The sequence below is a fragment of the Camellia sinensis genome, chromosome 11 (assembly GCF_055761805.1).
Source record: "Camellia sinensis isolate YWXY chromosome 11, ASM5576180v1, whole genome shotgun sequence".
Classification (NCBI taxonomy): Eukaryota; Viridiplantae; Streptophyta; class Magnoliopsida; order Ericales; family Theaceae; genus Camellia; species Camellia sinensis.
In genome coordinates this window covers 71,429,031-71,445,612 of record NC_138971.1, presented here as the reverse complement: position 1 = coordinate 71,445,612, position 16,582 = coordinate 71,429,031, and the positions used below count along the sequence as shown (strand labels likewise).

At 40.4% G+C, this 16,582-nt stretch overlaps 2 protein-coding genes across 4 annotated transcripts in view; one reads left to right on the top strand and one right to left on the bottom strand.

Moving 5' to 3' along the window:
- The window catches only part of LOC114294485 (pentatricopeptide (PPR) repeat-containing protein), a 33,420-nt gene that overhangs the window by 3,299 nt on the left and 13,539 nt on the right, over nucleotides 1-16,582 (bottom strand). Inside the window, exons 2-5 of one of the 2 annotated variants that reach the window (XM_082894075.1) lie at nucleotides 3,048-3,179; nucleotides 2,783-2,839; nucleotides 1,728-2,057; nucleotides 1,436-1,652 (exon numbers count right to left, since the gene is read on the bottom strand). The gene's annotated coding sequence lies outside the window, so the exon portion shown is untranslated. The remainder of the gene's footprint in view (nucleotides 1-1,435; nucleotides 1,653-1,727; nucleotides 2,058-2,782; nucleotides 2,840-3,047; nucleotides 3,180-16,582) is intronic. The other variant, XM_028238617.2, reaches the window with a different exon arrangement.
- LOC114294486 (uncharacterized) lies at nucleotides 933-3,387 on the top strand. 2 transcript variants are annotated; one of them, XM_082894076.1, is made up of 4 exons: nucleotides 933-1,201; nucleotides 1,412-1,658; nucleotides 1,734-2,039; nucleotides 2,799-3,387. In XM_082894076.1, the coding sequence occupies exons 1-3, from the start codon at nucleotides 1,049-1,051 to the stop codon at nucleotides 1,958-1,960; spliced, it is 627 nt and encodes a 208-aa protein (XP_082750202.1). In that variant the 5' UTR covers nucleotides 933-1,048; the 3' UTR covers nucleotides 1,961-2,039; nucleotides 2,799-3,387. The 2 variants fall into 2 exon arrangements, with proteins under 2 accessions (XP_082750202.1, XP_028094419.2); XM_028238618.2 differs by having other exon boundaries at nucleotides 1,412-2,039.

Genomic DNA, 16,582 nt, shown 5'->3' with positions numbered 1-16,582 from the left:
ATAATCAAATACACCTCTAGTTGATTATTTAAAAGAGCAACATCAATTCCATATATGCCACTGCCATTTGGATCCATTATAAAATCTAACGGTTTGGCTATCCCTGCCTCAAAACTTATTTCTTAATCGAGAAAAGTTAGGGATCATGAAAATTTTTTCATGAAAATGATCATGAAAGATTTATGATCCTTGCATTACCTTAATTAGTATGTAGTCCTTTATTCTAAGTGTAATCCAAGGATCACAAAGCTTTCATGATTATTTTCATGAAAGGTTTTTCATGATACCTAACATTGCTTTAATCTGAGAATCTTCTGACCGTCCTTTTCTCTGGCCAGTTACTGATTTTAGCTCTAATTTTGGCCTCTATTCCACTTGTTCTAATTTAGTTTTGTTCAATTCAATGTGACCCCACGAAAAGGACCCATCAATGTTTTGGTTTTGTTAATATTAGCAAAACAGTTCTGATCTAGTTTAAAACAACTGAAATTAAAGTAATAAGAGTTTGTTTAATAAATTAAAGTAAGTATAGTTTGCTTTAGGTAGCATTTGAAAGCAAAAATTTATATCATGGATAGATTCATCAAACATAAATCTGGATGTATGACACAGTTGACCCAACTATTCTGCCAGCACTCTTCTCTTTCGTAATTTGTTTGTCCTCTTCTGTAATTAGGAAGTCATTTATAATTGAAATACTTGTCATCAAGTGAAGGTCAAGATATGCTTTTAGAAGACAATATCCTATCAGATAAAACACGGGATTTAAACTAAGAAATGGAATAAATTATTGTGATCACTTAAAAAAAAAATTAAAAAAAAAAAATCTCCAATTTATTCAATTCATGAGAGGATTGAACAAAATTCATAAGCCATTGACATCATTGAAATTAGCTGCAACTTGCAAGCTTCAATATTTTATTTCAGTAATGATTTCATACAAATAGCAGCATTAATTGGACTTATCCGATGTAGTTAGATATATATTCAGAACTCATTTCAGCAATAAAGGTTCAACTATTTGGACCATTCTCAGCTTCACAAGAGGATGGCTTCTTTTTCAATGGAGGATTTTGTTGGGAATGGATCACTGAAGGAACTTCTTCCAAAGCTAATAGAAGAAGGTTGGGATGATGTACCGACGTTTAAGATTATGAATTCACAGGATATGGATGGAGTAAACATGACTCAACAACAAAAGGTTATTTTACTATCAATCCAATCTTGAAATTTCCAGAGCCAATACATGTTCTTGATGTTTTTAATGACCATCTCTTTGATGAAGCTATTCACTAATATACTTTAATCTCAGGAAAATTTTCTAAAGTTTTCTCCAAAATTTGATGTTTTCAAGAACAACCAATCTTATTCATCTGTGACCTCTAAAGGCTTTACATGGTATATACTACAGGATTCACTGGAAATCAGGTCATACCTGCATGATCGTGCTCTGATGCAATATGGAGGCAGACTAGAGGCCCCTGGAAAATGTCTTCCCGAGCTTCTTGGCTTGAGCACCGGAAATCTTTCCACTCAATTTGGTATAAAAAGAGGTCACATCGCCCGCTTCACGGACAGAACCATTGCATGTGCAGCAGCCCCTTTGCCGCCATCATGTGCTCTCCCTTCAAGAAGAAGAACCACCACACTTCCTACAAGTAATAGCATTTACAAGAGTGAGTTTATTTCAGTCAACTCCATAAAAATGCAGAGTATGACGAGATCACCTGCAGGAAGCAGTACCAACTATGATGTGTCAGCAGAGAGATCAATGGTTGATTTGAAGATCAAAGATGGACATATCTTCAAGGGGATTGTGGCTGCTGCTCCTGCCGAGCCCAGAGCATGTGGTTGTGTACAGCCTCCCCCAATAGTTGACAATGTTGCTCCATATTCTGCTATTGAAAACATCTCAATGCAGAAACTCCGGAATATAAGATTGGGACGGAATGTTTGGTGAAAACAAAGACACCCCCGATGAAGGCTTCGGAACTATGGCGTGATAAACCAGCTGTACTCGTCTGTATCAGTCGTCCAGGGTAACTTTTCTATATGTTCTGCATATTGGCACAGCATTATCTCATTAGATGGACTTTTATGAAATTGAAAGTCTTGCATTTCATCCTTGGACCACCATGTTCATGTGAGATTATTAAAGCAGACACATCGCTAGATGTCAATCTTTAGAAAATCCAAAATAAAGCTCTTGCAATTTCAGAAATCACAATAACGGAACTCTTTAATGGCTAGCAATAAAAACAAATAAACAAATTGAATATTTTCAATATTGGAGTATTTGAAACTTACATAAGGTGTAGTTTCTTTGGAATCACTTTTTATGGAAATAAGTTTGGCAGAATTTTATTCTTTCAGTTTTGTAAATCAAACAAGTGAAACTGAAATGTTCAGACAATGAAGAACTGTCTCAGCTTGCATTTTAGAGAGAAATGGTGCTCTTAAAAGAGATGCCTAACATCCCACTGACGTAGTTTTTTTCTTCTTCTTTTTTGCCTCCTTTCTAGGAGAACTGAATCTGTATAATTTTTAATTGTGTTATGTATTTGTAAAATTGTAAATGGAAAACAGGTGCATCATGTGCAGAGCAGAGGCCCACCAACTCTATTCAAAAAAACCCATATTTGATGCACTTGGGGTTCAATTATTTGCAGTTATCCATGAACACAGAGAGGCTGAAGTATCTTACTAACTTTCTTCAATTTGTTCCTCTTTCAATCATATCATGGTTTTTTATGAATAACAAACAAACATGAAGACATCTGACCTTGATGCTGCTACAGGTAAAAGACTTTTGGCCTCGATATTGGGGTGGTTCCGTGATCTACAACAAAGACATGGAATTTTTCAAAGCTCTTGGTGGAGGGAAGCTTCTCAAGGACAAGTTCATATCTGGTTTTTTGTTCAACCCTCGAGCTATTGCAAATTACAAGCGTGCAAAAGCAACTGGAATGGAGCAGAATTTCAAGGGTGAAGGTGAAATAAAAGGCGGACTCTTTATAGTCAGCAGAGGAAGGAGTGGAATTGCCTACCAATTTATAGAGAGAAATTTTGGAGTCTGGGCACCTCTTCCTGAAGTGATTGAATGCTTGTAGATTTCTCTAACCCAGAACTGTCCAGCTTCTCTCCCGTGAAAGTTCTATTTTAATAAGCCTTTCTTAACCCTTATGCAGAACCAACAGCAAAGTCAGTGGGAGTCTTCCAAAACAACACAAGGGAATGAATAAATATGGACATTTGTTTCTTCTACATATTGTATAGCCTTGAAATCTTCATATAATTTATGTTCCATGTAATTCTATTATATGTAGAGCACTTATTATTTAATTCTGTTGTTGTATTTACAAAAATATGTATTTGTTCATTATGTAATTTGTGGAATATATTTAAAATTTCTAGTCTCCAATAGCGAAAAAGGTCATGTAGCTGACCCCACTTAATTGGGACAAAGGCTTAGTTTGGTTTGGTTATTTAAAATTTATGGTCTCCAATGAATATTGTGTATCCATTTTTTTTTTTAAATCACCAACAAACATAGATTTTATTAATCAAAGGTAGAAGGGAACAAAAAGAGGACAAGAAGTCCTCTTTAGTGAAGACTGTTAAAATTGATGTATTATTGATTGTTGTATGTTATCTATTACAAATGGTAAGGGGCTCCTTATATAGGAGATGTAGTGGAGTAGGTGGAGTAGGTGGTAGTGGTAGGTGTGTAGTAGGTGGTAGTAGGTGGTGGTAGGTGTAGTAGGTGGAGTAGGTGATGGTAGGTTTTAACAGTTTTAACAGCCCCCCGCAAACTCAAGGGGGATAGGAACTAACCAACTTGAGTTTGGAGAGAGTAACAAAACAAGAAAATAGTCTAATACATAAAATAAAAGAGGATAGGAGACACTGTATGGTCGTGTCAGACCGTTGGTGAAGATACTGGATGGTTGTGTCATAACGTTGTAGAGGACACTGGATGGTTGTGTCATAACGTTGTAGAGGACACTGGATGGTTGTGGCAGACCGTTGTAGCAGATAATGTTGTGACAGTTGTTGTGACAGTTTACGGAGTCTTGCTGGACCCTTGTAGAAACTAACCGGAATCAATGTCAGGACAGTTTACAGAGTCTTGTCGGACCCATGAAGAAGCTAACCGGAATCAATGTCGGGACAGTTTACAGAGTCTTGTCGGACCCATGAAGGAGCTAACCGGAATCAATGTCGGGACAGTTTACAGGGTTATGTCGGACCGTTGTAAAAGTCGCACCCTCAAAAGGTGTGCCCAATCTTTCAAAAGGCGTGCCATCAAAAGGCGTGCCCAATCCATAAAAAGGCGTGCCATCAAAAGACGTGCCATCAAAAGGGGCGCCCATGTTGTCGGCGAGCGCTGAGAGGCGCATGATGCGGGTGTCTGCCTCGGCTATTTAACCAAGACGGAGGCTGAGGCTGAGGCTGAAACAAAAAAAACCTGCTAAAATCCTCTGAAAAACTCTTCCTTTTCTGAGAGAGATACTCTGTAACACTCTGTTGCCCAGAAAATGGCTTCGTCTTCCCGTGGTCTGCTCACTCTCTTTCCCGACCTTAACGAGTCAACAAGAGAGATAACTGGTGCGGTGGCCAGTGAACCTCAACCAAACACCTCTGGTTTTGCTCCGTTGAACTTTCCGATGCGGTTTGTGGAGCAAAAAATGGCAGTGCAAACGGATATTGAAGCCAATCAGTATACATTAAAGTCATGTGTGGAAACCATGTCTGCGGTCACAAACTTGTCGCACCGGCTGCAGAGTAGGACAAATGAGGTGCAGCAGTTAAACTCCTAGCTGGCTCTGCTCCAACGCATGTATAAGGATGCGCGAGCAGAGATAAGTGTGCTAAAGGCGGAAAATAAGGAGCTGAAGCGGAAGGCCACCGTTATGTTCCGATTTGGAGGTCCGCCATATGCTGTAGTGGAGGAGCAGGGTGGAGTGATCGTGCCCAGTGGAGTGGGAAACACGGAGGCAACACCGTCAAGGGCCGCCCAGGACGGAGGCAAGAAGAAAAGACCGGCGGAATAGGCGAAGAAGTGAGGTCGGTGGGTGGCCGTCTGCAGAAAAGAAAACAAATCTTTTGGTGTTGTGTTTTGATTTGTTGTTGTTGTTTTTTTTTTTTTTTTTTTTGTGTAAAATTGTGATTGGGGTTGATCCCTGAGATGAATAAAATATGGTTTGGTGTGCAGTTCGTCTGCTTCCTTTTTTTTTTTTTTTTTTTTTTTGCACAGAAATAATAATGGAAAAAAAGATGAAAAATAAAGTGAAAAAGAAATAAAAAAAGAAAGAAATAATAAGAATATATGTGAAATCAAAACGAGAGAGTGAGGGAAAAAGGAGATTGGTTCACTTGGGTTCTTGGCCCACGGTTTTGTGAAAACCTGCAATGGTTTGTTTGTTTGTTTTTTTTTTTTTTTTAATGAAAAAATAAATAAATAAATAAAATAAATAAATAAAAAAATAAAATAAAAGAAAGAAAGTGGAGCAACGTGGGTGAGGTGCAAAAGGTGAAGATTGAGTGTGCAAAAGTGGACATGGTGGGAGCTTGAGGTAATATATTATAATAAACATATATATATATTAAAAGAAAAGAAAGTTGAGTGGGGTTGGTGTTGGTGTTGGTGATGATAATGTTTTGTGGGTGGTGGAAAAAGTAAAGTGAGAGAGAGAAAATGCTCTTGATTTGAGTATCCCAAACACCCACAGACAAAAAGTAAACTTCCTCTTGTTTTCAAATTCACTCTGCACATATTCTTTCACCCCCATTGTCGTGCTCAAAAGTTGGGTCCCTTGAATCTCAGAGAGCTCCTCTTCAGACCAATATATAGTAGAATCAATGTACTCTGGAAGAATATCAATGTAATATCGCCACTGGGAGTCATCTCCTAACTTCTTCTCTCTGATCAAAAACAGAGCAACAGAGACCCAAGGCTTCAAACCAACCCGAGACTGTATCTGGGTTGATCCAGAACTTCTTGGGTACTTCCAAAACGACCTCATTTCGAGCTATGTTTCTCTGAGCAACCAGTCCCAGACCTTCAGGTACAATTCCGGGCTTCACCGGACACTTGGAAGAGATGATTCCTTCGCTGGAGAGCCACTGCCAGAAGGTTTGGATGGCCAGTGGTGGTGGGTCAGATGCAGGGGAGAGAAGAGAGTGTACAGAGAGAGGGGTTTGGAAACGGAGGGTTTGTTTGTTTCTTGGGAAAGTCGATTGATTTGGGGAATTTTTGAGAGAGGAAAGAACAGCGACTCGAAGGAGTTGGACTGGGTGAGTCAAGGACAGCGACTCGAAGGAGTTGGGCGTGAAGGTGGTGGACTCGAAGAAACTTCAAGGTATGTGTAGAAAATTCTAGCGGACTAGGTTGAGGTCTGGCGGACGGGGTGAGTCAAGGACAGCGACTCGAAGGAGTTGGGCGTGAAGGTGGTGGACTCGAAGAAATTTCAAGGTATGTGTAGAAAATTCTAGCGGACTAGGTTGAGGTCCGGCGGACGGCTAAGGTGAGGTTGCCGCCCGCCGGTGAAGCGAAAATATTAGGTTCTAAACCTGCTCTGATACCATGTTAAAATTGATGTATTATTGATTGTTGTATGTTATCTATTACAAATGGTAAGGGGCTCCTTATATAGGAGATGTAGTGGAGTAGGTGGTAGTGGTAGGTGTGTAGTAGGTGGTAGTAGGTGGTGGTAGGTGTAGTAGGTGGAGTAGGTAATGGTAGGTTTTAACAGTTTTAACAAAGACAACCACAACATGCCAAAAGAAACAAAACTAAAAAAACATTTATACATTGCAAACCACTTTCCAATCTCTAGAAAATAAATATAAAAAAAAAAGAAAAAGAAAAGAAAAGTGGAACCCCTGTGAATGAAGGGGTGATAGAAGCCCAAAATGACGCAATGACACTTTTTTGCCGAAGTCCTCAAAAATCCTTGCATTCCTTTCCAACCATATTTCCCAAAAAAGTTGCAAAAGCAAACATATCTCCATAACACTTCTCTCTTCATGAATCCAAATCCTCAAAATTCAATTACAATTTACAAGCATTTGAGTGCACTCCACCAGGGTCACCCAATGTATGCCGGTCAATTGAGAACAAACATTACCAAAGATTCAGAGCTATTGAGCAATGTAAGAAAAGATGATTCAAGGATTCCCCATTCCTCCTACACAAAATGCAATATTGAGGACTAAGATAGAGATTAGGCCTCCATGCTTGATAAACATCGTTAGTCAGAATGCTTCCATGAACCAAGGTCCATATAAAGATGTTCACTTTATGAAGCACAAAAGCTTTCCAAATTCTTTCATGAAATGGAAACAAATATCAATGATTTTGTCAAAGAAAGATTTACTTGAAAAAACGCATGAAAAATGAATGAACCAAACCCACTTATCATCCTTATTTGTAGACAAAGAGACCCCCTCTAGTAAAGACAACAAAGACACCCACTCCAGATTTTCCCTATCATTAAGACTCCTAGAGAAATTTAAATCCCAAGAGATTGGTGCCACACAAGACAATGCCAAGGTAGCAACGGAAGCAAAATGAGATCGAGCCACCTTGTATAAATGCGGAAATGACACATCAAAAGAAGAATCACCCACCCAAACATCCTCCCAAAACCAAACACTCTCACCATTACCCACCTTCAACGAAAGAAATCTAGACATATGCAAAAGGATGTGAGAAATAGATTTCTAACAAAATCGATTATTGCCCCCGCTAACCACATTAGAGTCTCTCCCATTAGCTTGAACCCAAGGTTTTGAAAAGCGGCCGCAACCATTACGTAACGCCGTTACGTAACGGTTTTTGTGGTTACCGCCACCCGTTACAGCCGCTTTTGCAGTGTGATTGAGATTCATAGGTGTGTCTGCCGTAGCGACTGCCGTAGCGGTCGTAACGGTGCCGTAACAGTCGTAACGGCCTGTTGGCACATAAATTTTAAACCAAATTTATGTTGAAATTTCAAATACAGTCAATCACACACATAGAGCCTACGATAAGATTGTTGTAGGCAATCACTTCCCAAAATGATTAACTTGCTCCGTTGAAGTGTATAAATTAAACAACGTCGTATCTTAACGACGTTATTCAAGATGCTCAAATGACACGTGGAGCCTACGAAAGTTGACACCTGTAGAGCCTACAGCAAAGACACCACACAGGATGAAACCCCAAAGATCAATTCGGTTAATCAGATATACGATTAATCAGATAGTGCTATTATTCAAAATTTAAATAGCGTTATCATTCAATTTGAAATTCAAATATCATTCAATTTGAAATTCAAAATGAAGATGAAGCGTTCCTATCACCTGATGGCCCTCCATAAATATGAGGACCATCACACAAGACCGGGGGATTGGAGGATCAGAAGTGAAAAAGATCAGAGAGAGAGAGAAAGAAGTTGAGAGCTAAACAAATCGTTACAAGAAAGAAGAAGAGAAGGCTAGAGAATTCAAGAACCTACGCTAATGGCGATGAATAGGTAAAGGGTTCCAAACCCAAACTGTATTTTGTATTCGAGGGTTCAAAACCCATAATAATCGTAATAAAATATTTTCTTTTTTTAAAATTGTCTTTTTTTGTTTATTTTGTTCTTCATTAATCAGAGGTTTCATTTTGCATAAAATGTGTAATTAACGATCTGAAATACAGATCGGAAATAAGAACCTGCTATTCAAATAATCAACACTGTTTAGTCAAAAAGACTAAACAGTGGACATTTGTAACATAAAATTTTGAAATGTGTTGAAACACTTCATGTTTTAAAATTTGTGTCTACAAATTCTGGCACGCCCAGTGGGACTTATTTCTCCTCTCATCTTTTGAAGAACAAAATAATAATAATATATATATATACAGTTGATACTTACTGACGTATTCTTTTGTTATAGGAATGCTGAAGCAACTGTTAGGAGACAAGCCTACACTCCAGTGGTTCTGAAATCACCAAGGTTGGAGATAGCACCCATCACCCAAGGGGCTCCGGAGCGAATGCTCTTGGCTGTCCCAAAGGTAGAGTCAACGAAATCCTGGAAAGATGCACTTCTTTCCCCTGCCACCCAAGGGGCTCCGGAGCGAAAGCTCTTGGCTGTCCCGAAGGTAACTGGTGTGACGAAAAAAGTCACACTTCTCCAGAAAGCTGAAAGTTTGAGAAAGATTACTGAAGATTATGTGAAAGCGTCAAAGCAGTACGCAATTGTGAGGGCCACAGCCCGAACGAAGAGCTTTTTAATTCAGGCAAAGGAGGCTAATCAGTTTGCAACTACGACTTTTGTTGCAGCTTCAACGGGGGCAACCAAAAATGTTGTGGCCCAACTACTCAAAAGGGTAGAAGACTCCATTAAAATGGTGGAGTTTGCCCAGAAGAAAGCTTCTGTTGAAAACATGGCCATCATTAGGGCCATTGGGAGGAGGGTAATGACCCAAACTTCTGTTGATGAAAAAAAGGCCCCTGTTGTTGAAAAAACAGTTGATGCCTATAAACCGATAGTTCTGTTCAGAGCACAAAATCGGTCAAACCAAATCTCAGTCAACTCTCAGGAGCCAAAAGAACACCCGTTGGCTCAACAGGGTTCAAATAAGGAACACCCGTTGGTTCGACAGAATACGGAACACCCGTTGGCCCGACAAGGTTCGGATAAGGAACACCTGTTGGCCCAACGAGATTTGAATCAACATCAATTGACCAGCTCTAAAAATGTAGGGACTGTTTTGAAAATTCACGAGGAATTTACAAAGGCACAAACGGTTCCTTCTATGCCCTTAGGGGCTCGACTTGATATGTCATCCGGTCCAGTTTCGAAAAGACAAAGGCGAAGAAGAAATAAGGCCTTAAAGAAACTGGAACTAAGAATAGTGGCAACAAATGTTATAGGAGCTATTGAAAGGGCTCTCTCGAAAGATGAACCCCAAAAACAAATTGAAAGTCCTGTCTTTGTCGGAAAATCCAAGGTGGAGGAGGGTAAGCAACCCTTGGGAAATATTTCTACTTTGGTTGAACTATCTATGGAGGGAATAAGAAAAGGGCCTGCAACAAGGTCCATAGCCCGTCAGGCTCAAAACAAAGCATCGCAGTCAGATGCTTCAAATATGAGTAATGTTGTGGGGGTTGATAATCCTTTATACGAACAAGATGATTCTATCTCGTTTGTTTCAACGAATATTGGAAAGAATGAATTGAAAGATATCAACAAAGTCGCAGTTATGATGACTGAGGTTGAGAAAGAAGGTGAAAATTCGCAGGCCCAACAAGACCAAGGTCTCAAGGAAAAGTGGTGGCCCTACAAGAACAACTCGAGAGAAAAGAACAGGAAATGGCTACTATGTTGGAGCAAATGCAACAGCTGCAGGCCCAAATGACAGGACCAGGAAGTGCATCCAAACAAATGGCACAACCTGTTGTGGGGACATCTGTAGGCATACAAAGTACACTAGCCCCAGGGGGCAATGATCCTTGTTACTCTGATCTAACCAGTGGTGGTATGAATTCATTGCTCATGGCCATGATTGATGATATGGTGAGGAGACAAGTAAAGAAAGTCAAAGAAAAAGATGATGAGAACTTTCGAATAATTACAAAACCTTACCCAGCATGGGTAGATGCTGTTCCATTCCCTTCTGGTTTTTCCCAACCAGATTTCATAATGTTTGATGGAACAGGAGATCCAAGACAACATGTGGCTCATTTTCTTTCAAGGTGCGGGCCAATAGCCCAGAATGAGGCCCTGTGTCTGCAGCTATTTGTTCAATCACTTGAAAGTTCTGCGTTTACTTAGTATGCTAACCTTCCTGAGGGATCAATCCTAAATTGGGATTCCATGGTGAAGGAGTTCCTTAAACAGTTTTGCAACACACAAAGGCGAGTTGGAGTACCAAAACTGATTGAGACCAAGCAACGTGATAATGAGTCTGTTACAGATTTCATTGCAAGATGGCGCGCTTTGACATTTGCTTGTCCTCAAAAGTTTACACAATTAGAGTTAATTCGGATGTGCCTTAACAACTTTCGACACGAGCTCTCTACGGCTCTTATGGCTCAAACTTTTGAAGGATTCAATGATCTATGCACTAAAGCTCATGATATGGAGTTGCATCTAGCTAAACGAAGGAGGCCTAGGGCCGTTGAAAGGGTTGAGTCCTCGACTGCAGCTACAATCGAGACCAGAAAGAAGGGTCCCGTTGTAGTAGGGGCTAAAAAGCCCAAGGAATTTAAAAAGGTGACTATGAAAGAGAGGTTGGAGAAAAAATATTCTTTCATGGATGATCTGGTCGAAGACCTATTTGAAGATCTGTTGGAGCAAAAGTTGATTGCTCTCCCTGAGGTGAAAAGACCACATGAGGTAGGAAAGACCAATGATCCAAAGTATTGCCCCTACCATCGTTTGATTAGTCATCCAATAAAAGAGTGCTTTGTTCTAAAAGATAAAATTCAAGAACTTTTGGACTCTAAGATCATCGAGCTCCCTCCTCAAGAGAAAGCATCTGCTAACCCAATCACTATCGACAATGATAATGAAGGTGAATGGGTTATTTATCAGTCAAAAAGCATGAAGAAAAACAAAATGCCACAGTGAAAGCTAGAAGTGTGGTTGATTCAACAACACAAGGGCCAAAAGTTTCCAAAAAGAAAAAATCAAAAGTTTCTAGGAAACAGAAAAAAGCCAAAGTAAGTAAGAGAAAAGGAAAAAAGAACCCAAAGAAGGAAAAGGGAGAGAAATTGGTCCCTGATGAGCAGTTAGAGCAAGGTCCTCTTGTCCCAGTCACATTGGAGGAATTTCTACCTTCAAAATTTCAATCTGTGGAGTTGCAGACATACTTTGATAAAAGAAGGGAGGAAAAGTTTACTTTGGCCCCTTGCCTAACCATCATTGTTTTGAGTGATGGCGAGGAAGATGAGGGTGAAGTTGGTTCAAAAGTTAGGGAAGGGGATTGCATTACATCTCCTATCTGTATACCTGACTCACCAGAGTATACACCAACTTCTCCAGAATACACACCAGCCTCTCCAGAATATACACCAGCTTCTCCAAAGTATACACCAGAAGCCTTTTCTCCAGAGTATTCGCCAGTACCACCAATGTACTATCAAAGCACTCCAGAATATGTAAGGGGAACAGAACAAAGAGACACTGGGTGTAGGTCCGACTCTGAGCTTGTAAAAAAGGCGAAAAAACGACTACACTTCAAGGATGATGAGGTGAATGGCAGGTGTAAGTCGGATGATGAAGTATGGAAGCATTCAAGTAAACAAGTAAAGTCATCTCAAGTTAAGGATCCTAATGAAGATTGGGAACTTGACTTTTCCCCTGATGATTCACCATACACATCCCCAGCTAGGACATACGATGGAGAAAGTGTATCAAGTGACCACTTTGACTTTCCTTGTAATGTCATCACTGTGGACACAAATTTTGAAGAGCGAGAAATACATATCATTCGCAATCCAGGTGATGATGAGAAAGCAAAAATTGAAGCTAGAAGGGAAACAGAACATCAGGCAAAAGTAACGGTCTCTTTGAAAGATGAGGGTTTTGAAGCCCATCAAAATTTGAGTATTGAAAGAAATCAAATTTCTGGACACCCTTTCCCTAATTGGGTCGAATGGGTTCAGTTCCCACGAGGATATGCAGTACCTCGTTTTCCTTTATATAATGGGACAGGTTGTCCAAGGCGCCATTTGGTTCGTTTCCTTGCACAATGTGGAAATACAGTAAAAATCCAGGCGTTACTTCTACGGCAGTTCGTTCTTTCTTTGGAAGGATGGGCAGCGGATTGGTACTTCAGCCTGCCACCTAATTCAATCCCAGATTGGGACACCATGGCTGATCGATTTTATAGGACATTTTATAAACCATGGCCAATAGAAATTGAGATGTCAGAACATTTGGATGACAAAGGTACATCTTCTCAAACATATGATTTCATAGAAGGGACAATTGAGGAGAAGATTGAAACTGCCCTTGACCTTCGAGAGATGGGCACTTATCGCCCAAGGGATTTGTTCCCTTTATGGGTAGAGCAAACACCATTTCCTGAAGGATACGAACTTCCAAATTTTGTCCTATATGAGGGTTATGGAGATCCTCAAAAACATATTAGGCGTTTTTTGAAACAGTGTGGGGAAACAGCTCAAAATGAAGCACTTTGCCTAAAACAATTCCCCCTTTCCTTAGAGGGGATCGCCTTTGACTGGTATTGCTCCCTCGATGGAGTCGTGGTGCCTAGTTGGGAGGCCATGAAGAATGGTTTTGAAGATTCTCAATGCTTTTATAGGCGTGACTCCCGGTACCTAAGAAATGGGAGAAGAATGCAGCTTCAGGAAGATGGAGAAGTGACTGATGATGATGATCACCCTGCAGCTGGACCAGTTAACATGGTCCAAATAAGTGAGGGAACAAAAGAAGTTGAGGTCAACGGAAAGGCGGTTGCTGAAGTATGCCAGACTTACTTGACCTACCGGAGGAAATTACGAAATCCTCAAGACCCTCAAACGTCAGAAGTTTCACAGGTCTTGCTGGAGGAGGAGCAAGTGAAATATGATGTGCTAGCTCATCTAAAGAAAATTCCAGCATTGTTGAGTGTATATGATGCACTGAAAATGTCTCCAGAGCTTCAAAAGTCTCTAATATATGCCCTGTCCAAGCCAGAGGATTTCCACAAAGAAATCGAGAGTAGAAATCAAGAGAAGGCAACTACATGCATGGCTATGGTAACCTTTGGTGACAAAGACATGTGTGCTGAAATGACAGACCATAATCGGCCTTTGTTTATCACTGGACTTATCCATGATGTGAAAATTTCTCGAATTCTCGTTGATGGAGGATCTGCGGTGAACCTTCTGCCTCGGAGGGCCTTAAATTTGTTAGGGGTTCGAATTTCACAACTTCGCCCAAGTCGTTTGGTCATTCAAGGATTTAATCAGAATGAGCAACGCCCAATGGGGAAGATTGAATTGCGAACCAAGTTTGGAGATATTGAAGAAAGTACTGAGTTCTTGGTCATTGATGTAGACACCTCCTACAATGCTTTGCTTGGGAGACCATGGATGCATAATCATCATGCAGTGCCATCAACTTATCACCAATGTATCAAGTACCCGTTGCTTTCACCCAAAAAAGAGGGGATAATTGTGGCTGACAATGATCCATTTGGTGAAGTAGAGGCCTATTATGCTGATGCTCGCTTCTATACAAAGACTTCACAAAGAAAGGAAAAAGATGTGAAAAAGTCTGAAGATACTCCGAATGTCAAAGACGTTCTAGAGTCTACTCCAGTTTCAACAAAAAGAACTTTTCGATATGTGCCAAAGTCCGAAAGGAAACTGGGGGCAAAGGCTCTAGCCCCAATAAATCCAATTTTGGATCTCAAGGGTGAGTTCACGTTGCCATTAAGGAGGACAGAATGTACCTATGTGGAGAAATATAATAAGATTGTGGTCCCTTCTAAGGGAAAAGGATCGAAACCCATCATATTTCATTCACTTGGAGATGTTGAACAGAAAGTGAAAGTTGAACAAGTGCCAGAAGAAAACATCTCGAGTTTTGAGAAGCCTAATTTCAGTGCAGAAATTACACAGATGTTGGTGAAAGTTGGTTTAGATCCTGAAAAAATACCCGAAACAATGACACCCTTTGACTTTGCATTAACGCCTTCGCAGAGGCAAGCTATACAGCAAGGCGGTATTATCACCGCTAGGACAGAAGGGTTAGGCTATCGGGGTGATGAGGAAAAATTTCCAGTAAACATGACTATCACTCGAGATGTGTCGGAAGATGTTGACCAAGATGAAGCTCAACCTGCACCAATAGAATTTGAAGCAGGAGGCCAAGCTACCGTGGATGACCTTTGTGAAATAAATCTGGGTGATGAAGGAGAAAACAAACCAACCTTCATTAGTGCAAATTTAAAGGAAGAAGAAGCTCGGCAATATATTTCCTTTTTAAGGGAGTATCGTGATATATTTGCATGGAACTATAGTGAGATGCCTGGTCTTAATCCAGAGATTGCAGTCCATAAGCTTGCAATTCACCCTGAGAAACAGCCAATTAAACAGCCTCAGAGGCGAACTCGACCAGAGCTTACAGCCCAAATTGAAGCCGAAGTCGACAAGCTTATTAATGCAGGATTCATTAGGGAAGTCCAATATCCAACCTGGCTAGCAAACATAGTGCCGGTCAAGAAAAAGAATGGTCAAATAAGGGTCTGCATTGATTTCCGTGATCTCAATGAGGCTTGTCCTAAAGATGACTTTCCCTTGCCCATCACTGAGCTTCTTGTAGATGCAACTACTGGGTATGAAACCTTGTCTTTTATGGATGGATATTCAGGATACAATCAAATCCGAATGGCACCTGAAGATGAAGAAATGACTGCATTCAGGACTCCGAAAGGAGTCTTTTGCTATAAGGTAATGCCTTTTGGCCTGAAAAATGCTGGGGCCACGTATCAAAGGGCGATGACTATAATTTTTGGTGATATGCTCCATGACACCATCGAATGCTATGTTGATGATCTTGTCGTCAAGACAAAGGAAAAGGAAAACCATGTGGAAGATTTGAGAAAAATCTTCGAACGTTTGAGGAGGTACAAACTCAAGATGAACCCACTAAAATGTGCATTCGGAGTTTCATCAGGAAAATTTCTTGGGTTTGTGGTTCGAAACAAAGGGATTGAAATTGACCCTACCAAGATTAAAGCCATTGCCGAAATGCCTCCTCCACGAAATTTAAGGGAATTGAAGGGGCTACAAGGGAGATTGGCCTATATCAGAAGATTTATTTCTAACTTGGCTGGTCGATGTTTGCCATTCTCAAGATTGATGAAAAAAGGTGTTCCATTTGAATGGGATCAGCAGTGCCAAAATGCTTTTAATAGTATTAAGGAGTATCTTTTGAAGCCTCCAGTACTCATGAGCCCAATAAAAGGGAAACCACTTTTGTTGTATATAACAGCCTTGGATGGTTCGTTAGGGGCACTGTTGGCACAACATAATGAGCATGGGAAAGAAAATGCCTTGTATTACTTGAGTCGTACTTTGGTTGGGGCAGAAGTCAATTACTCCCCTATCGAAAAGACATGTCTTGCCTTGGTGTTCGCCTTGCAAAAACTAAAGCACTATGTCTTGGAACACGAAGTCAAGTTGATATCAAGAGCAGACCCCTTGAAATATATACTTTCACGGCCCATACTTTCAGGGAAAATTGCAAAGTGGGCTGTAATTCTCCAACAATTCGCAATTGAATATGTTCCCCAAAGAGCTGTAAAGGGGCAGGCTCTAGCAGATTTTTTGGCAGCACATCCTATACCTGATGACTCACCTCTAGTAACTGATTTACCAGATGAAGAGGTTATGCAAGTAGAAATTCAGAAAGGATGGGAGATGTATTTTGATGGAGCTTCAAGGAGTCCAGATGGCAAAAAGCAAGAAAATCCTAAAAACAATAAAGCTGGAATTGGAATTGTGTTTGTGACTCCAGACAATGCTATAATCACCCATTCTTTCGCCTTAAGTGAAGGATGCTCCAATAATGAGGCAGAATATGAAGC

Coding starts and splice junctions, on each gene's coding strand:
- LOC114294486 (XM_028238618.2), top strand. CDS start 1,049: ATGGCTTCTTTTTCAATGGAGGATTTTGTTGGGAATGGATCACTGAAG. Junction 1,202..1,411: donor ACATGACTCAACAACAAAAG/GTTATTTTACTA, acceptor TATATACTACAG/GATTCACTGGAAATCAGGTC.